General features: G+C 37.8%; 1 protein-coding gene across 25 annotated transcripts in view; it reads right to left on the bottom strand.

Annotated features, from left to right (window-relative positions):
- PPFIBP2 (PPFIB scaffold protein 2) overlaps window positions 1-20,097 on the bottom strand; it is a 1,093,831-nt gene that overhangs the window by 267,439 nt on the left and 806,295 nt on the right. For 14 of the 25 annotated variants that reach the window (XM_086955882.1, XM_086955886.1, XM_086955889.1 and 11 more), the window contains 2 exons: window positions 12,800-12,988; window positions 7,960-8,052 (listed from right to left, as the gene is read on the bottom strand). In XM_086955882.1, coding sequence (XP_086812008.1) covers window positions 7,960-8,052; window positions 12,800-12,988 — 282 coding nt within the window. The remainder of the gene's footprint in view (window positions 1-7,959; window positions 8,053-12,799; window positions 12,989-20,097) is intronic. The other 11 variants (XM_086955895.1, XM_086955898.1, XM_086955897.1 and 8 more) reach the window with 1 other exon arrangement.

Genomic DNA, 20,097 nt, shown 5'->3' with positions numbered 1-20,097 from the left:
TCTCGCGTTTACCCCATGCAAACAATTTAGCGGGGGTAAAATATAGGTCAAAAACAGTTTTATATAGTTGTGCTTTAAGATTGCTCGCCATCAATAACTTTTGACTCATATTTAATACTTTATTGATATCTACATTCGGGTTATTCAATTTTAAGGCCCACTTTCTGTTTTATCAAGATCATCATTCTTCATACTTAAAAGAATATTATATAAAGTTCAAATTCTAGTATTTGATCTAGATATTGCATCCATGATTTCAATTTTATATAAGCAAATTAGGGATTCTTTGGCTTTTAATGTAGCAAATATCTGTGCAAACTTCAGAAAATCACCAATCAGTAATTTGTATTTGGCTTTTAAAGCTAGGAAGGTTGTGTCATAATCATTTATTAAAAGGTCGCCTATTGTCCAAATTCCTAGCTTGGCCCATTGTTTTAAGAAGCCAGCTAGATCCTGTCCCTGAATAGCGTTAGAGTGCAAAAGTGGTGTATATCGATTAATTTGCTCAATTTGGATATATTTAGCAATTTTATTCCAAGTTTTCCAAGCATTAACCATAATTTCTCCTCTAAAATCTTTATAATTTCTTGTCTCGGTCTTTCGCAGTAGTAAGCCGTTTGCCTCCTGACCTACCAAAAGCTCATATATTGAGGGCATTTCAGCAGAGTCTTCTAAATTCTCTGAATTATATCCTCTAATCATAGGCGTAAGTTGTTTTATCTGTGCTGCCCAGTAATATAATATCATATTAGGTATAGTGAGGCCGCCTTTATCAACAGGAAGAGATAATAACTCAAGGGATCTCCTAATCTTTCCATTCTGCCACACAAACTTAGATATGAGTGAATTGATCAGCATTAATGTTTCTTGTTTAATAGCTAATGGGATTGCTCGAAACAGGTAGAGGCATCTAGGTAGCGTATTCATTTTAACATAGTTGGCTCTCCCTATAATGGAAAGATGAAGGTTATTAACCCTTTCAAAATCATTCTTAATCTTTATCACTAATGGATCAAAATTGATTTTTGGGATTAGCTTAGTATTTGCGCAAAGTTCAATTCCCAGATATGTAGCTTTTTCAGTTCTTCGTGGGTCCATACAAATTGTGTTAGCTGTGCTTATAATAATCGTCTTTCCCTTATTGAGAGAATATCCAGAATAAGGTCCAAATTCAGAAGTAATTTCCTCTATTTCACGGATAGCCTCTGTCGGTTCAGATGTAATAATCGCGATGTCATCAGCGTAAGCCAGTATTTTTGTTTCGAAGTGATGGCTAATAGCAGGTTTAATATTAGTACTTTCTAGTAGTTTCAAAATGAGAGGATTAATATATAATGCAAATAGTAGAGGCGAGCATGGGCACCCTTGTCTAGTACCTCTTGTTATGTTAATATATCCAGAAAAAAGTCCGGCTGCCAAAACTTTTGCTTTGGGGCGGTGATACATTGATTTAATAGAGTTAATAAATTTGGGGCCAAAATTATCACGTATCATAACTTCCCAGAGAAAATTCCAAGTAACACGATCAAAAGCTTTCTCAGCATCGAGTAGGATCATCGACATTCGCTCCCCCCTGGCAGCCGTGGCATCGAATAAGGCAATTGCCCTGCGGATATGATCTGTGGTTCCCTTCCCAGGAATGAAGCCATGCTGCCAAGGGGAAGCGAGTTGTTCAATGACCCCACTGAGTCTGAGCGCTAGAATTTTTGCGTATAATTTAGAGTCCGAATTGATAAGGGATATAGGGCGATACGAAGTAAGCTGTTCAGGAGATTTTCCCTTTTTAGGAAAGACGATTATATTAGCTTCCTCCCAGGAAATTGGAGGTATACCATTAAATTGTATCCCAAGAAATAAATCATGTAAAATAGGTATTAATTGATGACTAAGAAGCTTGAATAACTCAATCGGTATCTTGTCGGGACCTGCTGCTTTGCCAGATGCCAGTAATGATAATGCGGCACCCACTTCCGTGAGTGTGATTTCTTTTTCAAGATCCTCCTTTGTATCGTCATCTAATAATTTTGTGGCCTCGGGATTACTGAGAAAGTTATTTAAATAGACTTTTGTATCCTCCTCTGAGCTTATAGTATCCTCAGTATATAACTTCTGATAGTACCTCTGAAACTGAGAGTTAATTTCGGCTGCATGAGTAAAAGTCTGCCCATTTTCTACTATAGTGATGATATCTCTCCTTGCAGTTTTTTGCCGTGTACTAAGTGCTAGTTGTCTGCCCACTTTCTCTCCACTTTCATATAATACTGCATTTCCAAGCACAATAATTTAAATAAATATTCCAAACTTCCTGCGTGTCTCCTGTTTATCTTATTGTGGACAAGTGTAAGTGAGAGAGCAAAAGGGTGTGTCCTGTTACCATTATATCAGAGTTGGTTGAGAGTGTTGTGTCCTTAGATGACAATTCATTTGTTTCTTTGGTAAGGTTATGAGGGCAAGTGAAGCACTATGGCTAGTCAGAATCGGGCTAATAGATACTGAGGTGGTATGGTGACTCAGTCCCAACATACTGATGTTCTATGTTCCCAAGCATAGTTCTGTTCCAGAGCAGAATCCCTGCAATAAATGTGACTAGTTTAGTGGCCCCTTTTCGATTTTTTCATTAAGTGGGTAGGAGGCAACGTGGTTCCGAATAATTAATACAACAGGTGCTAAAAAGTACACATTTCTTATTGATGCTCCAGGCTTAATTTGATAGTGAGAACAATCTTGTATTTCTATTGCTTTAAAATTAATGTTCTCTTAACACCCATGCATTATGATGTGCACTGAAATATTTTATATTCAAATATGGATGTAGTTTTCTTATTAACTTGACTAGTTATTTAGCCTCAATATGCTTGCTAAGTTTCATGCTCTAGTCATGTCCTACAAACAATTTTATTTGGGGTAGAACATTTGCACAATTTCTGCATCTAGAAGTAAAGTGAAGCCTCACTTTTGATACTGGAAACCAAGATCATGATTTTAAGAACTTAATGAAGTCAGTAATGTGTTCATGTATTGTATCTTAGTTTCAAGATGTCTTGCATTTCCTTTTGGAGAAGATACTGCTACCTTATACTGTGGTTAGATACTTTGGCGTTCAAGTCCCCGACCAGCATTAAGTGCCTACAATCTTCTTTTTCCATAATCAAAATGAGAAAGACAAACAAGTCTTTTAGTAGATGTGTCGGGAGGTATATATGCATTTACAATAAGCAGAGTATCGGAGCAACCTTGATCATCCTTAAAATCTATCTTAACCGCCTGAATTAAGTTAGAGGTGTGAGGTATTGCTTTATATCTCCATCTCAAACCTGTTTTGAGCAATATAGCAATACCTCCTTTCGGGTGTCCTCTATTCACTTGGGACGTGGTAAAGGCTGCCATTTTTTAAAAACACCCAACCCTGCTCTAAGCCCTAAATCAAGACCCCAGCACGCCCCTGCCCTGTTGAAAAAATGCCCGCCTCTGCCATAATCTCTGCATCTATACCACAGCGTGCTCCGCTCCCTGTTTAAAAAAGACCCATCTCTGCTCTAAACCCTAAATCTACACCACAGCGCGCTTCCCTCCCTGTTTAAAAAATACCCGTCTCTGTCCTAATCCCTAAGACTAGTCCCCAGTGCGCTCCCGCCCTGTTTTAAAAATACTCGTCTCTGCCCTAAGCCCTAAAACTAGTCCCCAGTTTGCTCCCCGCCCTGTTTAAAAAATACTCGTCTCCGCCCTAAGCCCTGATTCTTGACCCCAGTGCGCCTCCCGTTACACCCGACCCTGCCCTAAGTCCTACATCTAGGCCCCTGCTTAAATAGTCTGGTGTTTTATTTCCTAATTTGAAAGGGGAACTCTTCATCAAATAAACAGATGCAGTTTATCATAGAAGTGTACTCTGCTATGATGGTGGTTGTCCGCGATTTTAAAAGGGCGCATGCCTGACCTGAACAAAGTTTTTGCTAAGACAGCAAACCACATGTTTCCAGGATGACACACAAATGAAGGAATCCACTGAACTCGGCCTGTCCTGCCTGATCAGGATTTTTTTCACGGAGGTCACAGCACGACAAGTCAACTCTTGTTAGGCACAGGTTGTCACATGGAAGCGAAAGGAGCTCTTTGCTCCTCTAATGACGCGGATAGCCTTGACCACGCAGGTGCAGCTACCAGCATATGCCCTCACCACGTATGTTGTGAAAAAATGTGTGGTGAGGGCTATGCGTGGTAACAGTGTATGCGTGGTAATGCCTGCGTGGTAAAGGCCCTGCGGGGAAACAGCCGCGTTGTAATGGCTGTTTACACTTTTTTTGATGCTATCTTGCCTTTGGGAACAACAACGACAATATCACAGCATCAGAATTTATCAATATTTGACAATATCAAGTGGGTGATCACCTTAGAACCAAAGAACACTCGGGCTCCCCCGTAGTTGCCATATTATGTAACTTGAACCAGGGCGACATCACTACTCTGGATCTTTTGAAGGTCGTGAATTTCTGAAAAACAGCTTAATAGAAAAGATCTATTCAGGTACAACTCGTGATCAAAAATGAAAGAAAACATCTAAAGAAAGAGGCACAGGAGATAGGTGGCTAGTTTGGCAGACTCCCTCAGGTATGTTTCCAATGGGATTATAAATAACGTTACTGCCTAAAAAGGAGGCATATAGTACTGCATTGGGATTTAAATTATGATGTGCCACCAGTATAGGACTTAAATCTGTGATGTTATCTTCTTGTGAGATCGAGAATAAAGCATTGGAGTTCATTTGTAATAAATGGGAGTCCTTGGGGGCAGCTTCAGCATCCATTTGTCTTTCTTTCCTCAGTAAATCATTCAATTTAAGGTTCAGAGTCACATTAAATTCATATTGGGGTCAAAGCGCCATCGTTTTGCTCTTTTTTTCTTTATCCTTCGCAGTTTTCTCCTTCGTGCCTCCTCCTTCTTTCAGACGGATTTACTTTTAATTTACATTTTCTTTTCCTCTGATGTAAGATGTTCAGCTTTTAATCCCTCTGCTATAGAATGTTCAGATTGTATAGCCCCTCTTTTTAGGAAAATGGGAAAAACATTTTGTTCTATATTTGTTTTTTCCTTTTCTGAGCACTGAGTGAACAAAGATGCAGGTAAAAGGGCAGGGGGCTCAGGTTCAAAGAACTGCTGTAACGAAAGGGGCTGAATTTCATCAATTAGGTCAACAATTTCTTTGCCCTTATAATGTCTACTAACAAAAGGCGTACCATCCTGAGTACCAAAGTCCAAACAATTAGAGTATTAAACAGCACTCATTTGTGTAGATTTGGTTTGATACGGGTTTGGAGCTAAAGTATATAGAGGAGAGATCCCGATACAGGGGTTGGGCTTATAAGAGGGAAGGAGGGAAGCTTTACAATTTGGAGATCTTTGATCAGAATTTATTGATTTGGTCAGAGACAATAGTGAATCCAAAACATAATCTGAATTGCTTACAGATTTCTCCATGAGGGTTAAAACAGACAACAGGACTCTTTCCACACAGAGCAAGGATTCAGACATCAGTATTTTTTTCTCTGGATCATTGTTTAGAAGTGGAGGACCCAAGGACAAATCAGGGGTTACGGACACCCTCGAGTTTAATAAAGATGCTCCACGAGGCGTACTACTAAAGTAGCTGCAGCTGGGAAGTCCTTGAGTTTGAGAGCGGTGTAAAATTAGAAGTAGGGGGCTTAGGAGAATGAAGGATCCTCAAAATAGGATTTGGGTTGATGTTAATATCTAGGAGAGTAAAATCTTCTATTGGATGGCCTTCCACTCTAGGCTCAGAACATGATTCAACAATAGACTGAGACACCCTGTTCAAAGTCGTGTGGATAGTAGAATTTGGCAGCAGAGAACCTTCCAATCTGAGTTCAGGACTTGCTTCAACCCAAGACCGAGTCATACTAATTTCGAGTGAAGTATTGTTGGAATTTGCCAAAAGTGGCTTTTCAGTTTCCACTTCAGCAGGTTGAAATTCAGGCTTAAACTCCATAGTCGCCGCCTTATTTTGACTTCTCTTTTTTTGAGAAAAAGGTGGAAATGGCTTTGAATCCTTTTAGAGTATTTATCTGTATAGATTTGTTTCTTAATGGGTTAGCTTTCGTTTTTTTACAAGCTCTTACATAAACCAATTTACCAGAGCACATTTTTTTGTGGTCATAGCAACAGCTGCGTCTCAGTCTAGTTATACCAAGGGTGCAGGAAAACCTAAGGTAACTTTAGTACCAATTGTTCAGACGCAAAGCAAAGCCAAGTCCTAGCCGCAGGGTTACTGTGTCAATTGTTGACAATCTTTTTTGCTGCCACATGATGAACTTTATTTAAAATAGGATCTTATATGAAGCTGCCATTGTATGGTATTTTGTTCAAAATTACATAAGTATTTAACTTGATTAACTTGAAGTGGTAAAGATTTTAACTATGTTATTGTAATTCTGTATGTTGTGATAATGATGAACGCTCTTACCTACACTTCGCTTATTCTGTGCCTTTGTAGATTCCTCTTTGCTATATAAGGGGGATTGTGGAACTGATTTTGAAGGATTTCGATTCTTCTTAATAAAATGTATTGAATTGAATTGATACAGCTACCTACTCATTAGACATGTTTTTCTGAAAACAACAAGTGCCTGTCACATGATGACGCTCCATGAACTTGTATTGAGGAACATTTTTAAAATAAATATGTAAAAATTCAAATTTGCATCCATTTTAGTATTACATGCTCCAACTGGCCATTTTGGGCAGGAGCTTGGTCTGTTGAAATTACAATTGTCTCTCATTTGCTGTGGTGCTTGCTATGTGTGCATTAAACATATTAGACTTTGGGCTTCCCAACATGTAAACATCTTAAAACAGTTTTCAAGATATTGCTTTCTGTTTGCTTCTTTCCAGCATCTCCACTATTTAGCGAGTACTCCTTTTTCTACCTTCTACACTTCTAACCTTTTTTCGCTGCATATTGTTCTCTGCATCAGACCATTCACCTAGATCTTTAACGATACTATGTTATCTTTAAGCCTTGCATAATATTATTAATCTACTTATAAAGGAATTAGTGACTGTCATTTGTACAGGGATTACAGAATCCCCTGTATTATAATATGATCATCTTTAGTCATTGAAGTCTCTAATTTTTGGAGAATTAGCAAATATGAACATAAACAACATTGTGAAGCTGGTCCCCGTGAGAAAGTGCATTAAACACCAGCGCTCAGCCATGATTGAGCTAAAAGAGCCATGGGCTTGTTTCCACTCAATTTTGTGGAAAACAAAAACCGGGCAGGTGAGCATGGGGCCCAAATCTGTGACAACTTGATGAAAGGGAAGGCTGTAGTCAGATGGAGGGCCTCTTGCACAGGTACATGGTTCTGTAATTTGGTTAGCAATCACAAGAATGAAAGAGTATTATTTTATTTTTCATGGCGCATTTCCTAAATTGTTCTCTAATCGCCATAAACAGATGTGTGGGTTGTTCAAAGTAAATAGGAATGGAATCATATGTTTTGAAGAACATTAACATGTGCAGGCTTGACTTCGTTGTATGGTATGACAAGTATGTAGGCTTACAGCAGCATACAGCAAAGTTGTTATTACAAAGGCATCACTGATCCCAAGGAGATGGCCCTTTCTCTTCCTCCCACAATAAATAAGAAAATATTGATGAACTCAACTATGCTGCAACAGAAAGAATGTATGATCCAGCTCCAGGTAGCTTAAGGTAAGGGTGTCAGAACAATGCAACCCTAAAAATGAAAACAGACACAGGGTTTATCTATTGCTAGAAAAAGCACGCTAGCCCTTCCTATATCATGTAATACATTTACATGGGTCAATAAAGAAAATGTACAATTACTGGTAACACTAGTGTGCATTTCAAACCAAATGCTGTGCTTCCAAACGTAACCGATACAATGAGTACACGTTTACCTGTTACAGGTGTTAGCTTACCTTAGTTGCTTTCATTTTCCATTCATATTGGCTTCTTTCATTTTCCAGCTCATCCACTTTTATCTTAAGATTTTTTAGTTCTTTAAGCAGTCCCTAATGTAATTAAAAAAGAAAGCACTGTCAATTAAAACAAAATAAATAAATGCATTTTTATAAGCAGACATCGCAATGCAGAAATGCAATAAACATGTTAAATGAGTATGTAACAAGTAAAAATAGCTATGTTCCCAAAAGGGCAGATATCAAGTGCGCAGAGAATTAATAGGCAGCATTTTAACACTGATCACCTAGATACTAGTAACCAGCTCAGCTAATTGGTACTACTCTTTCACTATTTATTAGTGCAACTTTAACACTTTCCCATACAGAAGAGGGCAAGGGCCTGCATGAGTGGTCTGGTCATATGAAATCATGGGTTTAGGAACTATCTATTAATGCACCTAGTCTGAGCTAAAAAGTGTAAAGTTTTGTCAACGATGACAGTTGGCTCAGAAATTCAGCCAATAAATAGAATTTTACCAATCAAGAAGGAAACCTGTGAAAGTCTGGAGCTGCAAGGGATAACCCTCAACTCCATTTGGAGCTCAATAGGTGCTTTTACTCCATTGGGGTAAAACAGGACAGACAGAGATGCCCCCCCTCCACTTGCCACTACACCTAATGCACTAATGATTGACAGACACCTGCATATGGCTATCCAAAATCCCTTAGTTTACAGATGTGGATGGAATACAATATTGTTGAGAGGCGTGCATTGGCTGATAACAAGTCCCTCTAGAATTGCACATACATAGGCAGATTTAAGGACTCAGGAGGTGCGTCAGACCGGTTCCTGGAATCGCAATAAGGATTCTGATGCTTATGAAGTGTTAATTATGCAATGCTGAACACTCATGTGAAAATGCTACCTTACTTCACTCATTTACCGTGTTAAAGTTCATATCCTCAGTAGCAGAGAGCATCTCCCATGGACCACTGAGCAACAAACAAACTTTGAGCAATTTAGTCCTCTGCTGAACTATCCCAACACAAGATGCATCTTTTTCTACTGATTCATCTCATCTCTAAACACAATATACCCAGTGCATATCTGCCTCAGATTGATTTTCTTTATCTCATTAGTGCTGTGATTAGTCCATACTTCTCATGTCCATATGATGACCCTCAGACCATGATTTGGTCCAATTCTGAGGGCAACACAGGCGATTGAATTAACAATTTTGTATCCTTCACACATCAGATATAGGATTCACCTTTGCGGTTTATGTGAATTTGTAAATATGCACTGTGTGATCACCCTATGCAGTTTTCTATCAATTTTTTTATATATATATAATTGATATGTATTGTCACTATATGTGGTCATTATGGTATTTTTTGTTTTTTACTATATTTGCAACTAATTGCACATATACTACACCCTGCATTTTAATATTCACCCTAAATGAAATGCTTCTGTTCATGCTGGTGGTTTTCTTCAGCGCTGGCAATCTGAACAAAGATATTGGTTGCTTAGGCAACCTGCTTCCTTCAAGGTTTATGATGGACGAAAGGGGGTATACGAATGCTCATCAGTCTTTCTGTGCTCCACACTCGGAGTGAAGGCAACCATTAATACTGTCACTGCTAGTAGCTGGTAATATTTATTCGAAAACTTTTCTAAAGCGCTAATGTGAACCTCGCAGGCATCAGGGCGCTTTACAAGGGAATGAACGCACAAACATAAAAGGGAAGTTCTGAGGTTTGTTCCAGAAATGGTTTCTTAAATAGATGTTTGACTTCTTTCTTGAAAGATGGAGTTGAAGGTATTGTTCATAGTTCAGGGGGAGAGCGTTCCAAATATGAGGGGCAATGCCAGAGAAGGCTCGATTGTAGGTTTTCTTCTTGAAGAATCTCTGTGGTTTTAGCAGCAATGTGCTGGAGCTTCTAGAGCATCTTGAGCTACCCAAAAGTTCAAGCTTCTTAGCGAAATAGCTTGGGGTATTGAAGCTGAGAGCTTTATTACTCAATCATACAATTTTCAATTCCATTATTGCTTCATAGGGGAGGCAGTTGGGAGATTTCAGGTCAGGAGAGACGCAATTGTTCCTTTCTGATCCTGTGATGAGTCTTGCAGCAGAGTTAAGGCCCTTAATGGGGCTGTTGTGGATCTGGGCGGGCCGGAGAGGGTTGCGCTTCCATACTCCAATCTGGGAATCACAAGGGCTTGCACTGCAGACTTGAGGTCTTTTTGGGGGAGGAAGTGTTTTAGTTTTCTAAATATTATCATTTGGAGGTTTGCTCCTTTAGTAGTGGCACAAATGTGCTTCTGCATATTGAGGATTTTGTCACAAGTATTTCCTAGTGATCTTGCAGACTCCATTTTCCTATTTCAAACAAGTTCCGACTTCAGAATATTCCAGTAATAATTAAATAGATGCATGACATTATAAGTAAATTAGAGTCTCACACATAGTATATACCCTTTTATATACTGTGTATGGTATCAGCACTGATACGCCACTGTGTTTTACTCAGGTTATACTTATCACGGTTACACATACCATCTGTACACAGATGTTAATTACATTAGAAAAACCATATTCCTAGTAGCATTTTTATGCAACCAATCATACTCAACAGTATCTCTGTGATGTAATGTTAAAAGTCACCAGCACTAAACAGTTGCTTTTTTAACTGAAGTGGGTATCTCAGATTTATTTTTCTTTATCTATTTTTGTAGTTTTATAAATCACAAAATCATGACTTTTCATTGTTCATGTCTAATTCTACAAGAAACCAGAGATCTCTATGAGAAGGCGGAGTGGTGACTGAAAGGAACAATAAGTTACCTGAGCAAATGATAAATGCCATCATCCAACTCTTTGATTAATAAACATTTTCTATAGTCCTACATTATACAATAAATTTAATCACTGAGTAGATTTATCTATCTGGATGAGTTTAATGTGGTCATAAAATTGTGCAGACCAATCCCATTTTTAGTTTAATCTGGTTCAAGTTAGGGAGGAGAGTATGCAAGCCCATTTACATCAGTAATAGTCCTGCAAGAATTGGCAAATCCTAAACTGGATAAATGAATTAAGGTAGACTAGATAATTCTATGACAATTTAGTAAAATTTTAAAAGTTGTGCATCAATGTATTACCAGAGAAAGCCAAGGTTGCAAACTAGGGATTAAACATATTGGGTTGCAAGTCCACACATTCAACTGTGGTAAAAGGAAAAAGAAAAAACAGGCAAGCTCGGAATAACGCAATTACGTAGAAAGAGAAGTTCCCTCAAAATGATTGTCAGTTACAGGTTCTCAGATTTAGTGTTTATTACGGATGAGTAGGAAAACAATTTCAAAGTATGGGATATCATGTCCTTGGCCTTAAGTAAAGTCTAGGGTAAAGTCTTCAATAATTCGCATCCAACTCAGGAAACGTAAATGGGAGAGTAAATGGAAGAAAGGATTGCTGGTAAAGAAAGTCCATTTAGATTCATGCGAGACAATGAAATTGGAAATCACCAAGACAATAATCAAGTTTCTCTTTCTAAGATTCCGAATTCCTAGTTGCATTTTGAAAGTAGATCCGTGTTCCATTGTTTAACTGTGCCTCATCTGCAGTTGTTTTGTTCATGTAATCAGTCATACAAACGACCCTTCATTGTTCCACTGACTATAACTAAACAAAAATAAATAATATGAAGAGAGCAACTGATTCCAGGAAGTACGTAGAAGTTGCAAACTGAATTCTCCACAGAGGTACAGCCTTTGGGCAATGATGTTCAAAGTAGGTATAAGTGTTACTGCAGAGGAGCTGAAAGGCAAGGAAGATCAATGAAATCAGAAAGTTTAAGGTTTCAATCCAAAGTATGGCATTGCAAAAATACTAGTGATTCCATAAGAAATTCCAGATGTGACAGATTAATGCATTAATTATAAAACTAGGCTATCAATGTAACTCTGCTTATGAGGAGTAGGTTGTGTGAATAAACTGAATTTCTTATGTCTGACTTCTTCTTCCTCTGTCCGGTGGGTCTCCTGGAGTGAGGCCAAGTCTAAGGTAACTATTTAACTTGTAATGTCTAAGTGCTTTCATATCGCCCTAAGGTATCATGTAAGAACCGTATACCTAGCGCGATGTTCCATATATTGACACTGACTTATTCACCACTGTCTCGATTCGGATGACAAGGGTATACTTTCTGTCCCTCCACTTAGAGCTCCATGAAACACTAGCGGCAACCCTTCAGCGCATTGCCACTTCTCAGGTGAGGCAGCCAGTAGTACTGGGAGTGCCAGGACATTATGATTGAGGTCTGCTAAACCTCGCTTCCAGCAGTATCATTCCACCACTATTTTTCTTCTCCAGATCTGCCTCTCTAGACAGGGGGAAACAGTGACCCGTTTCCCTTGTGTGCCTTCGGGATTGACGGAAATAGATGCATCGCAGTCGGTAAGCAACGGACAGTGCCAGAGAGTAAGTGGGTAAATGTCCACCAGTCGATGGGTGCAAAAATACATGCAGGATGATGGCAAAGATAGATTTTGCTCTAGTCCATTCTTCTATATTTACTCTTTAGTGTAATCGTCAATAACGCAATGACACAAACATTCTGTGAGACTTTGAAAGCAATGTGGCCATGTAATTTAATCAGTGGTAAAAATGAATATTAGTGAAGCACCAAATTATCTTGCACAATTGAGTGCAATTAAACTCCATGTCAAATAGCCTATGCTACAGGTTTTACAGAGAAGTAAATTATTAGACATTATACCACACCAGACACTAGTGGTTAGTGAACGAAAAGCAAACACTGCAAAACTCATGCTCTGGAGTACTTCTCATACAGTGTCCCCATCACATCTAGTGCATCTCTGGTGAGTAGCTTTTACTAATGAACTTGTGCTGGCCGAGGTGTCTTTATCTGAGTTTTCAGTGTTTCTAGCTTGACACTTTCTCTCCTTGATTTTAGAATTGATCTCCAGCTGCATCTTGCACATCTGCTCCTGCAGCTCATTGATCAGATTTACTACCGACTGCAAAAGGGGAAGCACAGGAGATTAAAAGAAAACAATGTAAAGCAAGGAAAAACGGTTTCTAAAAAATAACAACATTATTATATATATATATATATATATATATATACACAGAGAGAGAGAGAGAGAGAGAGAGAGAGAGAGAGAGAGAAAGAGAGAGAGAGTGCTTCATCGCCAAATGTAAGATGTAAGCAAACGCAACAGAAAGTGTAAAGCAGTGATGAGTAATAATGAGGACATTAGATAGGATGTATTCCAAATCAGTCACTATAAAAGAAATCGGCCTGCATATATATGCATACATTATTTTATTTTTCTCAAGCTAAAGTTCTAGATGGATAAGAAACAAAACAAAACCAACAAGTATTTAACACCATATTAGATAACATAGCCTGAATAATACTGTGTTTGGATTTTGAAGTACATATAATGCAACAAGATAATTGGAATTGTGGAAAGAATAGCCATATTTTTCTATGTTCAGCAACATGCATATTGATCCATATTGCTTTACCATTAGAATTAGATTTTGAAGTTTGCCTTTTTCTAGTTTCATTGTTAAAAGATTAACAACTTTCCTCTGCAGCATTCATTTTAACACCCATTAGTCCCCACTCACACAATTCTGGGGAGAACCTCGTTTGTTTCACAGTGGTTAAACATTTTGTAAAGTGTACTTCCTCTTCTCTGCACTGTGGATAAACCCAAACGTGAATGAGTATACAATTGTTCAGTTAAATTTTGTAACATTTCCTGCAAATTCTAGCTCTTTATTTCTTGAAAGAAACAGTCCATATCGAGAGAAGAAAATAATGTATCATCTTTCAAAAATCTGAAATAAGTATCTTAAACTGATGTGCGATACTGCAAATGCTCTTTGACAAACACAACAAAACTCCACACCTAGTGGCAGAGTTGTACTTTTAAGATATCAGAAAAACGTCCAAAACAAAAGTAATCCGCCGTTCCAGACACTGCAAAAATGCCACACGTGTTGTCGGTCAACACAAGCAATCTGTCACTGGCTCCTCTCACTTATAAATATTGGTCGCCAATACCATTTTGTGGTAAGGTTAAAGTGCAAACTTTCCCCTGACTCTTTACATTAAACATTTTAGTGGTGCTATCAGTGCGGATGCGCATTTGCTTCCAGACTAACAATCCTGTAATTGAAGCAATTCTTGTGCCAATTTCATAACCTAGTCCAGGGAACACTGAACTTGAACAAGTTGTTTGCTTAGTATGAATCTCCAGCCCTTTTTGGTTTGCTTGGTTGCATGTATTAAAACTGTGTGAAGGTGTGGCTTTGATGCCAACCAAGATGGTGGCGTGATTTTGGCGCTCCACGCCTGCGCTCCCTACAAAACTCCGTTTTACATGGAGAGCGTTTCTCTTCAAGGCTAAAAATGTAGGTTTGTGAACGGTCTTCATAGCGGGAAGCATTTGAGCTTTTCACCTGCCGTTTTACTCCTGCTTTGGAAGATGTGAGCCGTCTTCATCATAGCAGCCGCCATTTTAACCCTACTGCACCACAATGATTATTTCTCTTCAGGGCTGCCTAATTATTACCTTCCAGAAGGGCTTGCTATTTGTTATTTAAATTGGGCAAGTGAATTTTCTTTATTATTACCTACCTTGTTGTTATCTCAGCACTTTGAGAAATATGGTGTGATTCAACGGCCGCCATCTTCTGACTCTCTCTCTCCACACCTTATTTCAGGAAGCGATTGAGAATGACATTTCAAGTTGTATAAACAAACTTTCCTTTTACTTTTTACCTACCTCAATGCATCCTCTATATTTAATGAGAAATGGAATGATCTATCTATCAATGACAGCCTTATTCAATACAAAATACTGTGATTATTTTCAGTATTACATCGAATATATGTCAGTGAAAACTTCCTTTCTCAAAATGTTTTAAAGTCTTTTTCTGCATTTTAGCTTTCTTTTTGCTTATACGCAACAGGAATATCTAAGGAACTTAGGTACTAAGACGGTGGACCCTGCGATTTTCGTTCAGATCTGAATCTCTCTCATCCTCACAAGACACTTGACTATTGTTCTGTTTTCCAAAAATTCATAAGCTAACATAATTTATTAATTCTTTTGTCTCTTCTATGGGGAGACTAAGAAACCTTAAGCTGATCAAGTCTTCTAAACCTTCGAAGCAGTCGTACTCCGACTCTGCTCTCAACGACATGGAGGACATTTCTCTTCAGAAACCCGATCATCCGACAGACACCATTCCAAAATCGCATATTTCAAGCAAAGTACCTGCGATTTCTACCAAGCGACTGAAAAAAGATCCTCCTTCTCCAGCGAACACATCATCAGTATCCATTGATATAATCCTTGAGGAAATTCGCGCCTTGAAACCCTTCATGGAGGAAACCGATAAAACTTTGCAACATCTGTATGATAAATGGTCTTCGTTGGAGTCACGTTTGCTTGTTGTGGAACAAAGAACGGACTCTCTTCAGGTCTCTTGTTCTCGTATTTCAACTCTGGAGTCTGAAATATCTTTACTTAAGAAACAAGCAGAGGACTTAGAAAACCGAGATTGCAGATACAATCTTTGAATTTATGGCCTTCCAGAAAATATTGAAGGTTTCAACCCAACAGTTTTCTTTCAAACATTCTTGCCCAAGCTCTTGGAATGATCTTCTACTTCTTCTCTTAACATTCAAAGGGCTCACAGACTAGGTCTCAAGATTTCTGCAAAACCTCATGGAGTGGTCATGTTTTTCTTGAAAATATACAGACCTTTTGCAAGTCTTGTCTATAGTAAAGCCCACAAAACAAGTTTTTGTGGAGGGTCATTGTCTATTTATCTCTCAAGATTTGGTTAAAGTTACAGCTGATCGCAGCAAAAATTGTCTTGATCTTCCACCTCAACTGTGTTCTATAAATGCCAGATTTGGACTAATTCATCCCTGCATTTTCAAGGTCACCTAAAGGAAAGACTATCACCTTCGATGATCCAGCCGTACTACAGGAATTCCTTCGCCAACATGGAGCTGTGGCTATGGACAATTCAAAACCTATTTGATTTGTTATTTTGCTTCGTCTTGTCTAACTGTTTCTTGTTTATGTAACTCCTTGATTGTTGTGTTGCTTGTATTTTTGTAATACTCCTTGCAATAGAATGCCTTTCCTATTTTCTCTCTTTGATATCTCTTCAAGTGTATTTTCTTATCTATATTGCTTTCTTTCCCTTTTATACAGGTAGTTTATTTCCCGTCATTTGCTTCCCCTGTGGTCTCTCCTATATATTGGTGTCATACCCCTGGTCTTTCTGGGGTTCGGTGGAGTAACGGTGATGTCATCGTCATCTTCTATTGATGCCATCCCTCATTCTCTCTTGTGTTGTAGGTATGTTTTTCAGTCGTCATTTGTATGACATATATTGTCTTTTTGTTCTATTTTATGACTTGTACTGTCTCCTCGTTGTCTGCTATGTTCTACCTTTCTCTCAGTATCTCTGCACAATTACTCTATTTCTCTTTTTTCCTTCTAATATCCTTACTGTTGCTCTCTTTCCTCTCCCCCTAATCAATCAATACTCTTTTCTTTATATTCTTTCTCTTTCACTTTATTTTAATTCAATGATTGGTCTAATCACTGTTCGCTTAATGATTGTTCATATTATTGCTTTCTGGTTACATTCCGAGTTACTACATGGAATATTAGGGGATTAGGTAATATTATTAAAAGACAACAGATGCTAACCCACTTAGCTAGATTAAAAACTGACATTGCATTACTCCAAATTAAAGAAATGCTGGGTGGGGAAGGTTTTTTCTTCTGCGGCTCTAGGTAAGAAAATAGTGTTTTGATTCTATGTCATAAAAGCCTCCATGTTTCTGCTGTTCACCAAGAATCTGATTCCGATGGTCTTTGGGTTATTGTTAAACTTCTTATTGATAAAATACCCTTAGTTATTTTTAACGTATATGGCCCGGTCTCCGTTGATAAGGTTTTCTGGACGCAGAACTCTGATAAATTCATTTTATTTGATGATGATTACATTGATTTTGGTGGTGACTGCAATCAAATTCATGATCACTTATTGGAAAGACATTCGCCAGTTAAATTGGTTAATACTAAAATGCACTAATTTATCTCCACCATATGCCGTAGATCTCTAGTAGACATTTGGAGACTTTGTCACCCAGATCTCTGAGAATACAGCTACTTTTCACCTCCACATCAATTGCAATCCTGTATTGATTACTTTTTTTTAATTAAACGCAACTCAACATGCCCTTCACTCTAAGATAGGATCTATTTTAATATTGGACTATGGCCCGGTTTTTGTGGACTTTGATCTGATACCTTTTACGCCACATACTGGTAGGTGTTGTTTCAATAATTCATTACTTGTGGATCCTAATTTCTCTAGCCAATGCGGCTCTTTTGCCTCCAGATTCTTCTCCTGTTATGATTTGGGATACTTTTAAGGCGGTTGCTAGAGGTTTATAATGAATTTTGTCTCACAAAAGAAAAAATCTTTTGAGGTACAATCTACTCAATTACTTCATAAAATTAAGCAATTAGAGTACACCTATTACCATTCCAATACTAGATCTTCTTTAAAACATCTTATTGATGCAAAGCTTACTTTTAACAGACAATCTACAGAAGCCACTTCTTTCTAGCTTTTAAAAAGCAGGGCTCACTAATATGGAGGCCAAAATAAAATGGGGAAAGTATTAGCCAACTACTTAAAAAGAAAGAAAGAACTAGAATAGAATCTTTACAGAGTAATGCTGGGTTTCTTCTATTTAAAGTTGATGATATTTTAAACGAAGTTGTTTCATTTTATAAAACCTATATACTCAAGAGGCTCAACCAGCTCAAATAGATCTCTCCTCTTATTTTTAATCTATTATTCCTCCTCCTCCCAATTTATTGATTTTGATTCTCTGGAATTTGATATTACCTTAGCTGAAATTACTCATGCAGTATCAGTTTTACGACGCGGGAAAGCTCCTGGACCCGATGGGTTTACTGTCGAGTTCTATGAACATTTTGCTAATCTCCTTCTTCCAAATGATTTACTTTTATTTGACTCTTATTACAAATGGTTTGTCTCAGGGCACTTTTCAAGAAGCCATGATAGCTTAATCCCAAAAGATAATAAAGACCATTCCCTTTGTAAAAATTATCGTCCCATTTCCTTCGTCAATAATGACTAAGATTTTTGCAAATATTTTAGCATTCTTACCTGAACTTATTTAAGGGCCTGAACAATCTGGCTTTGTAAAAGGTAGCTTATCCTCTGATAATTCTAGAGTCTTTTTGAACAGCCTTAGTAGGGCTTCCTCTTTAGACCATCCTATTGTTGCCATAGCTTTAGATGCTGAAAAAGCGTCCGTCAGGATTGGACGGGATTTTATGTTTCATGCTTTAAAATGGGTAGGTTTTCCTCCAAAATTGGATCTCCTTAATCTCGGTTATATTTGGGTTCCAAAGCTTCTATCTTCGTTAATGGTAAAATCTCAGATTATTTTTCTCTTCTTAGAGGAGTACGACAAGGGTGTCATTTAACTCCTTTATTATTTGTCATAGCGTTGGAAACCTTTTTAAGTAAAATTCGACAGGATGCTCAGATCTCTGGGTTTCAGCTTGGTACTCATCAGATTAAAATGTCTGTTTATGCAGACAATATCATTTTATATTGTTCTAATCCAGTTACTTCTCTCCCTCCATTCTTTCGCCAGGTTGATGTTTTTTCTCAATTATCAGGGTACTGCCTTAATCCAGATAAATGCGAGTTTTACCTCCCAATGTGTTATGCTTTAAACATTATTTTACCCACATTAGTTTTTCCTGGTAACTTTCAAAACTCAAATATCCAGGCCTATGTTTTTCCTCGTCTATCCCAGAAACTTTAAAATTAAACTTTGACCATATTATAAAATCTTCAAAAGATACTATTACACGTTAGCATCCTCTTTTTCTATCTTGGTGGAGTCGACTAGACTTGATTAAGATGATGCTTACCCCATTGATTATATATACTCTTTCTATGATTTCTGTGCACATTCCCGGACATTATTTTAAGAAAATGTATACACTTTTAACTAAATTTCCCTGGAAAAACAAATCTCCTCGAATAACCTTATCCTCCTTAAAAAAAGACAAATCTAATGGAAGCCTTGGATTCCCAGACTTTAAATCTCATCCCTCGGCCTTTTCTCCAAAACAAGCTTCCAGTTGGCTTTCTTCAGAACTTTCCATACATCCCCTACTGTGGATTTCTTTAGAGAAATCTATACGTTCCCCTTTTTCCTTTCAAGAAATTCTTGCTTCCACCAATATTATCTCCTGTATACGCTCTCCCATTATTTCTCACTCTCGTAACATTTTAACTCCTCTTATACCTTCTTCTTATCCTTCTATTACTTCTCTTTCTCAACAACCTATTTGGTATAATAAATTATGATGCATCAAAAATTGTACCATCTATTGGATATCTTAGAGATCCAAGAGCTTGCTTTGGATTTCCCAACTTTTGAATAATAATCTTTCCCTATACTTTACTGATTTACAAACGAAATTTGCATTACCTAATTCATTTCATTAGCAATATAAGTCTCTACTTCCTTCTCTTAATCAGTACCTTCTTACATTACCATTAACCCTGTACTCCATATAACATGTTCTACTCTTTTTCCCATATTGGATACTTCCCCCTCTGCCTCTTCCATTTAAAAGTGTCTAATATCACCCTTGGATAGACATAAGTAAAATACTGAATTGACATGGGAAAGGGATTTACAACAATGTTGGCCAACCTCCATGTGGGATAAACTGTGGCTTAAAACTCACAAAACATCAAGAGCAGCTAATACTTCTCAAACCCTTCAATTTGTTTGATAACGACTATTATTTCCCCCTGCAACTTTAGCTGCAACATTAGCTTCCTTTTCACTCCCTCTACCTGCTGGACCTGTTCTTGTTCCAGTGCTGATCTAAAACATATGCTATTTGAAAGCCCTAGTATCTTTCAATTCTGGCAACTAGTGTGGCCCCAAATTAAATAGATTTTTAAAGTTAATATTCCCTTTTCTTTATCCAGCATTTTCTTAGGTTCCTTATCA

The sequence above is a fragment of the Lissotriton vulgaris genome, chromosome 2_1 (genome assembly GCF_964263255.1).
Source record: "Lissotriton vulgaris chromosome 2_1, aLisVul1.2, whole genome shotgun sequence".
NCBI classification, from domain to species: Eukaryota; Metazoa; Chordata; class Amphibia; order Caudata; family Salamandridae; genus Lissotriton; species Lissotriton vulgaris.
Note: the sequence above shows the minus strand (reverse complement) of the source record. Positions and strands in the feature narration are given on the sequence as shown.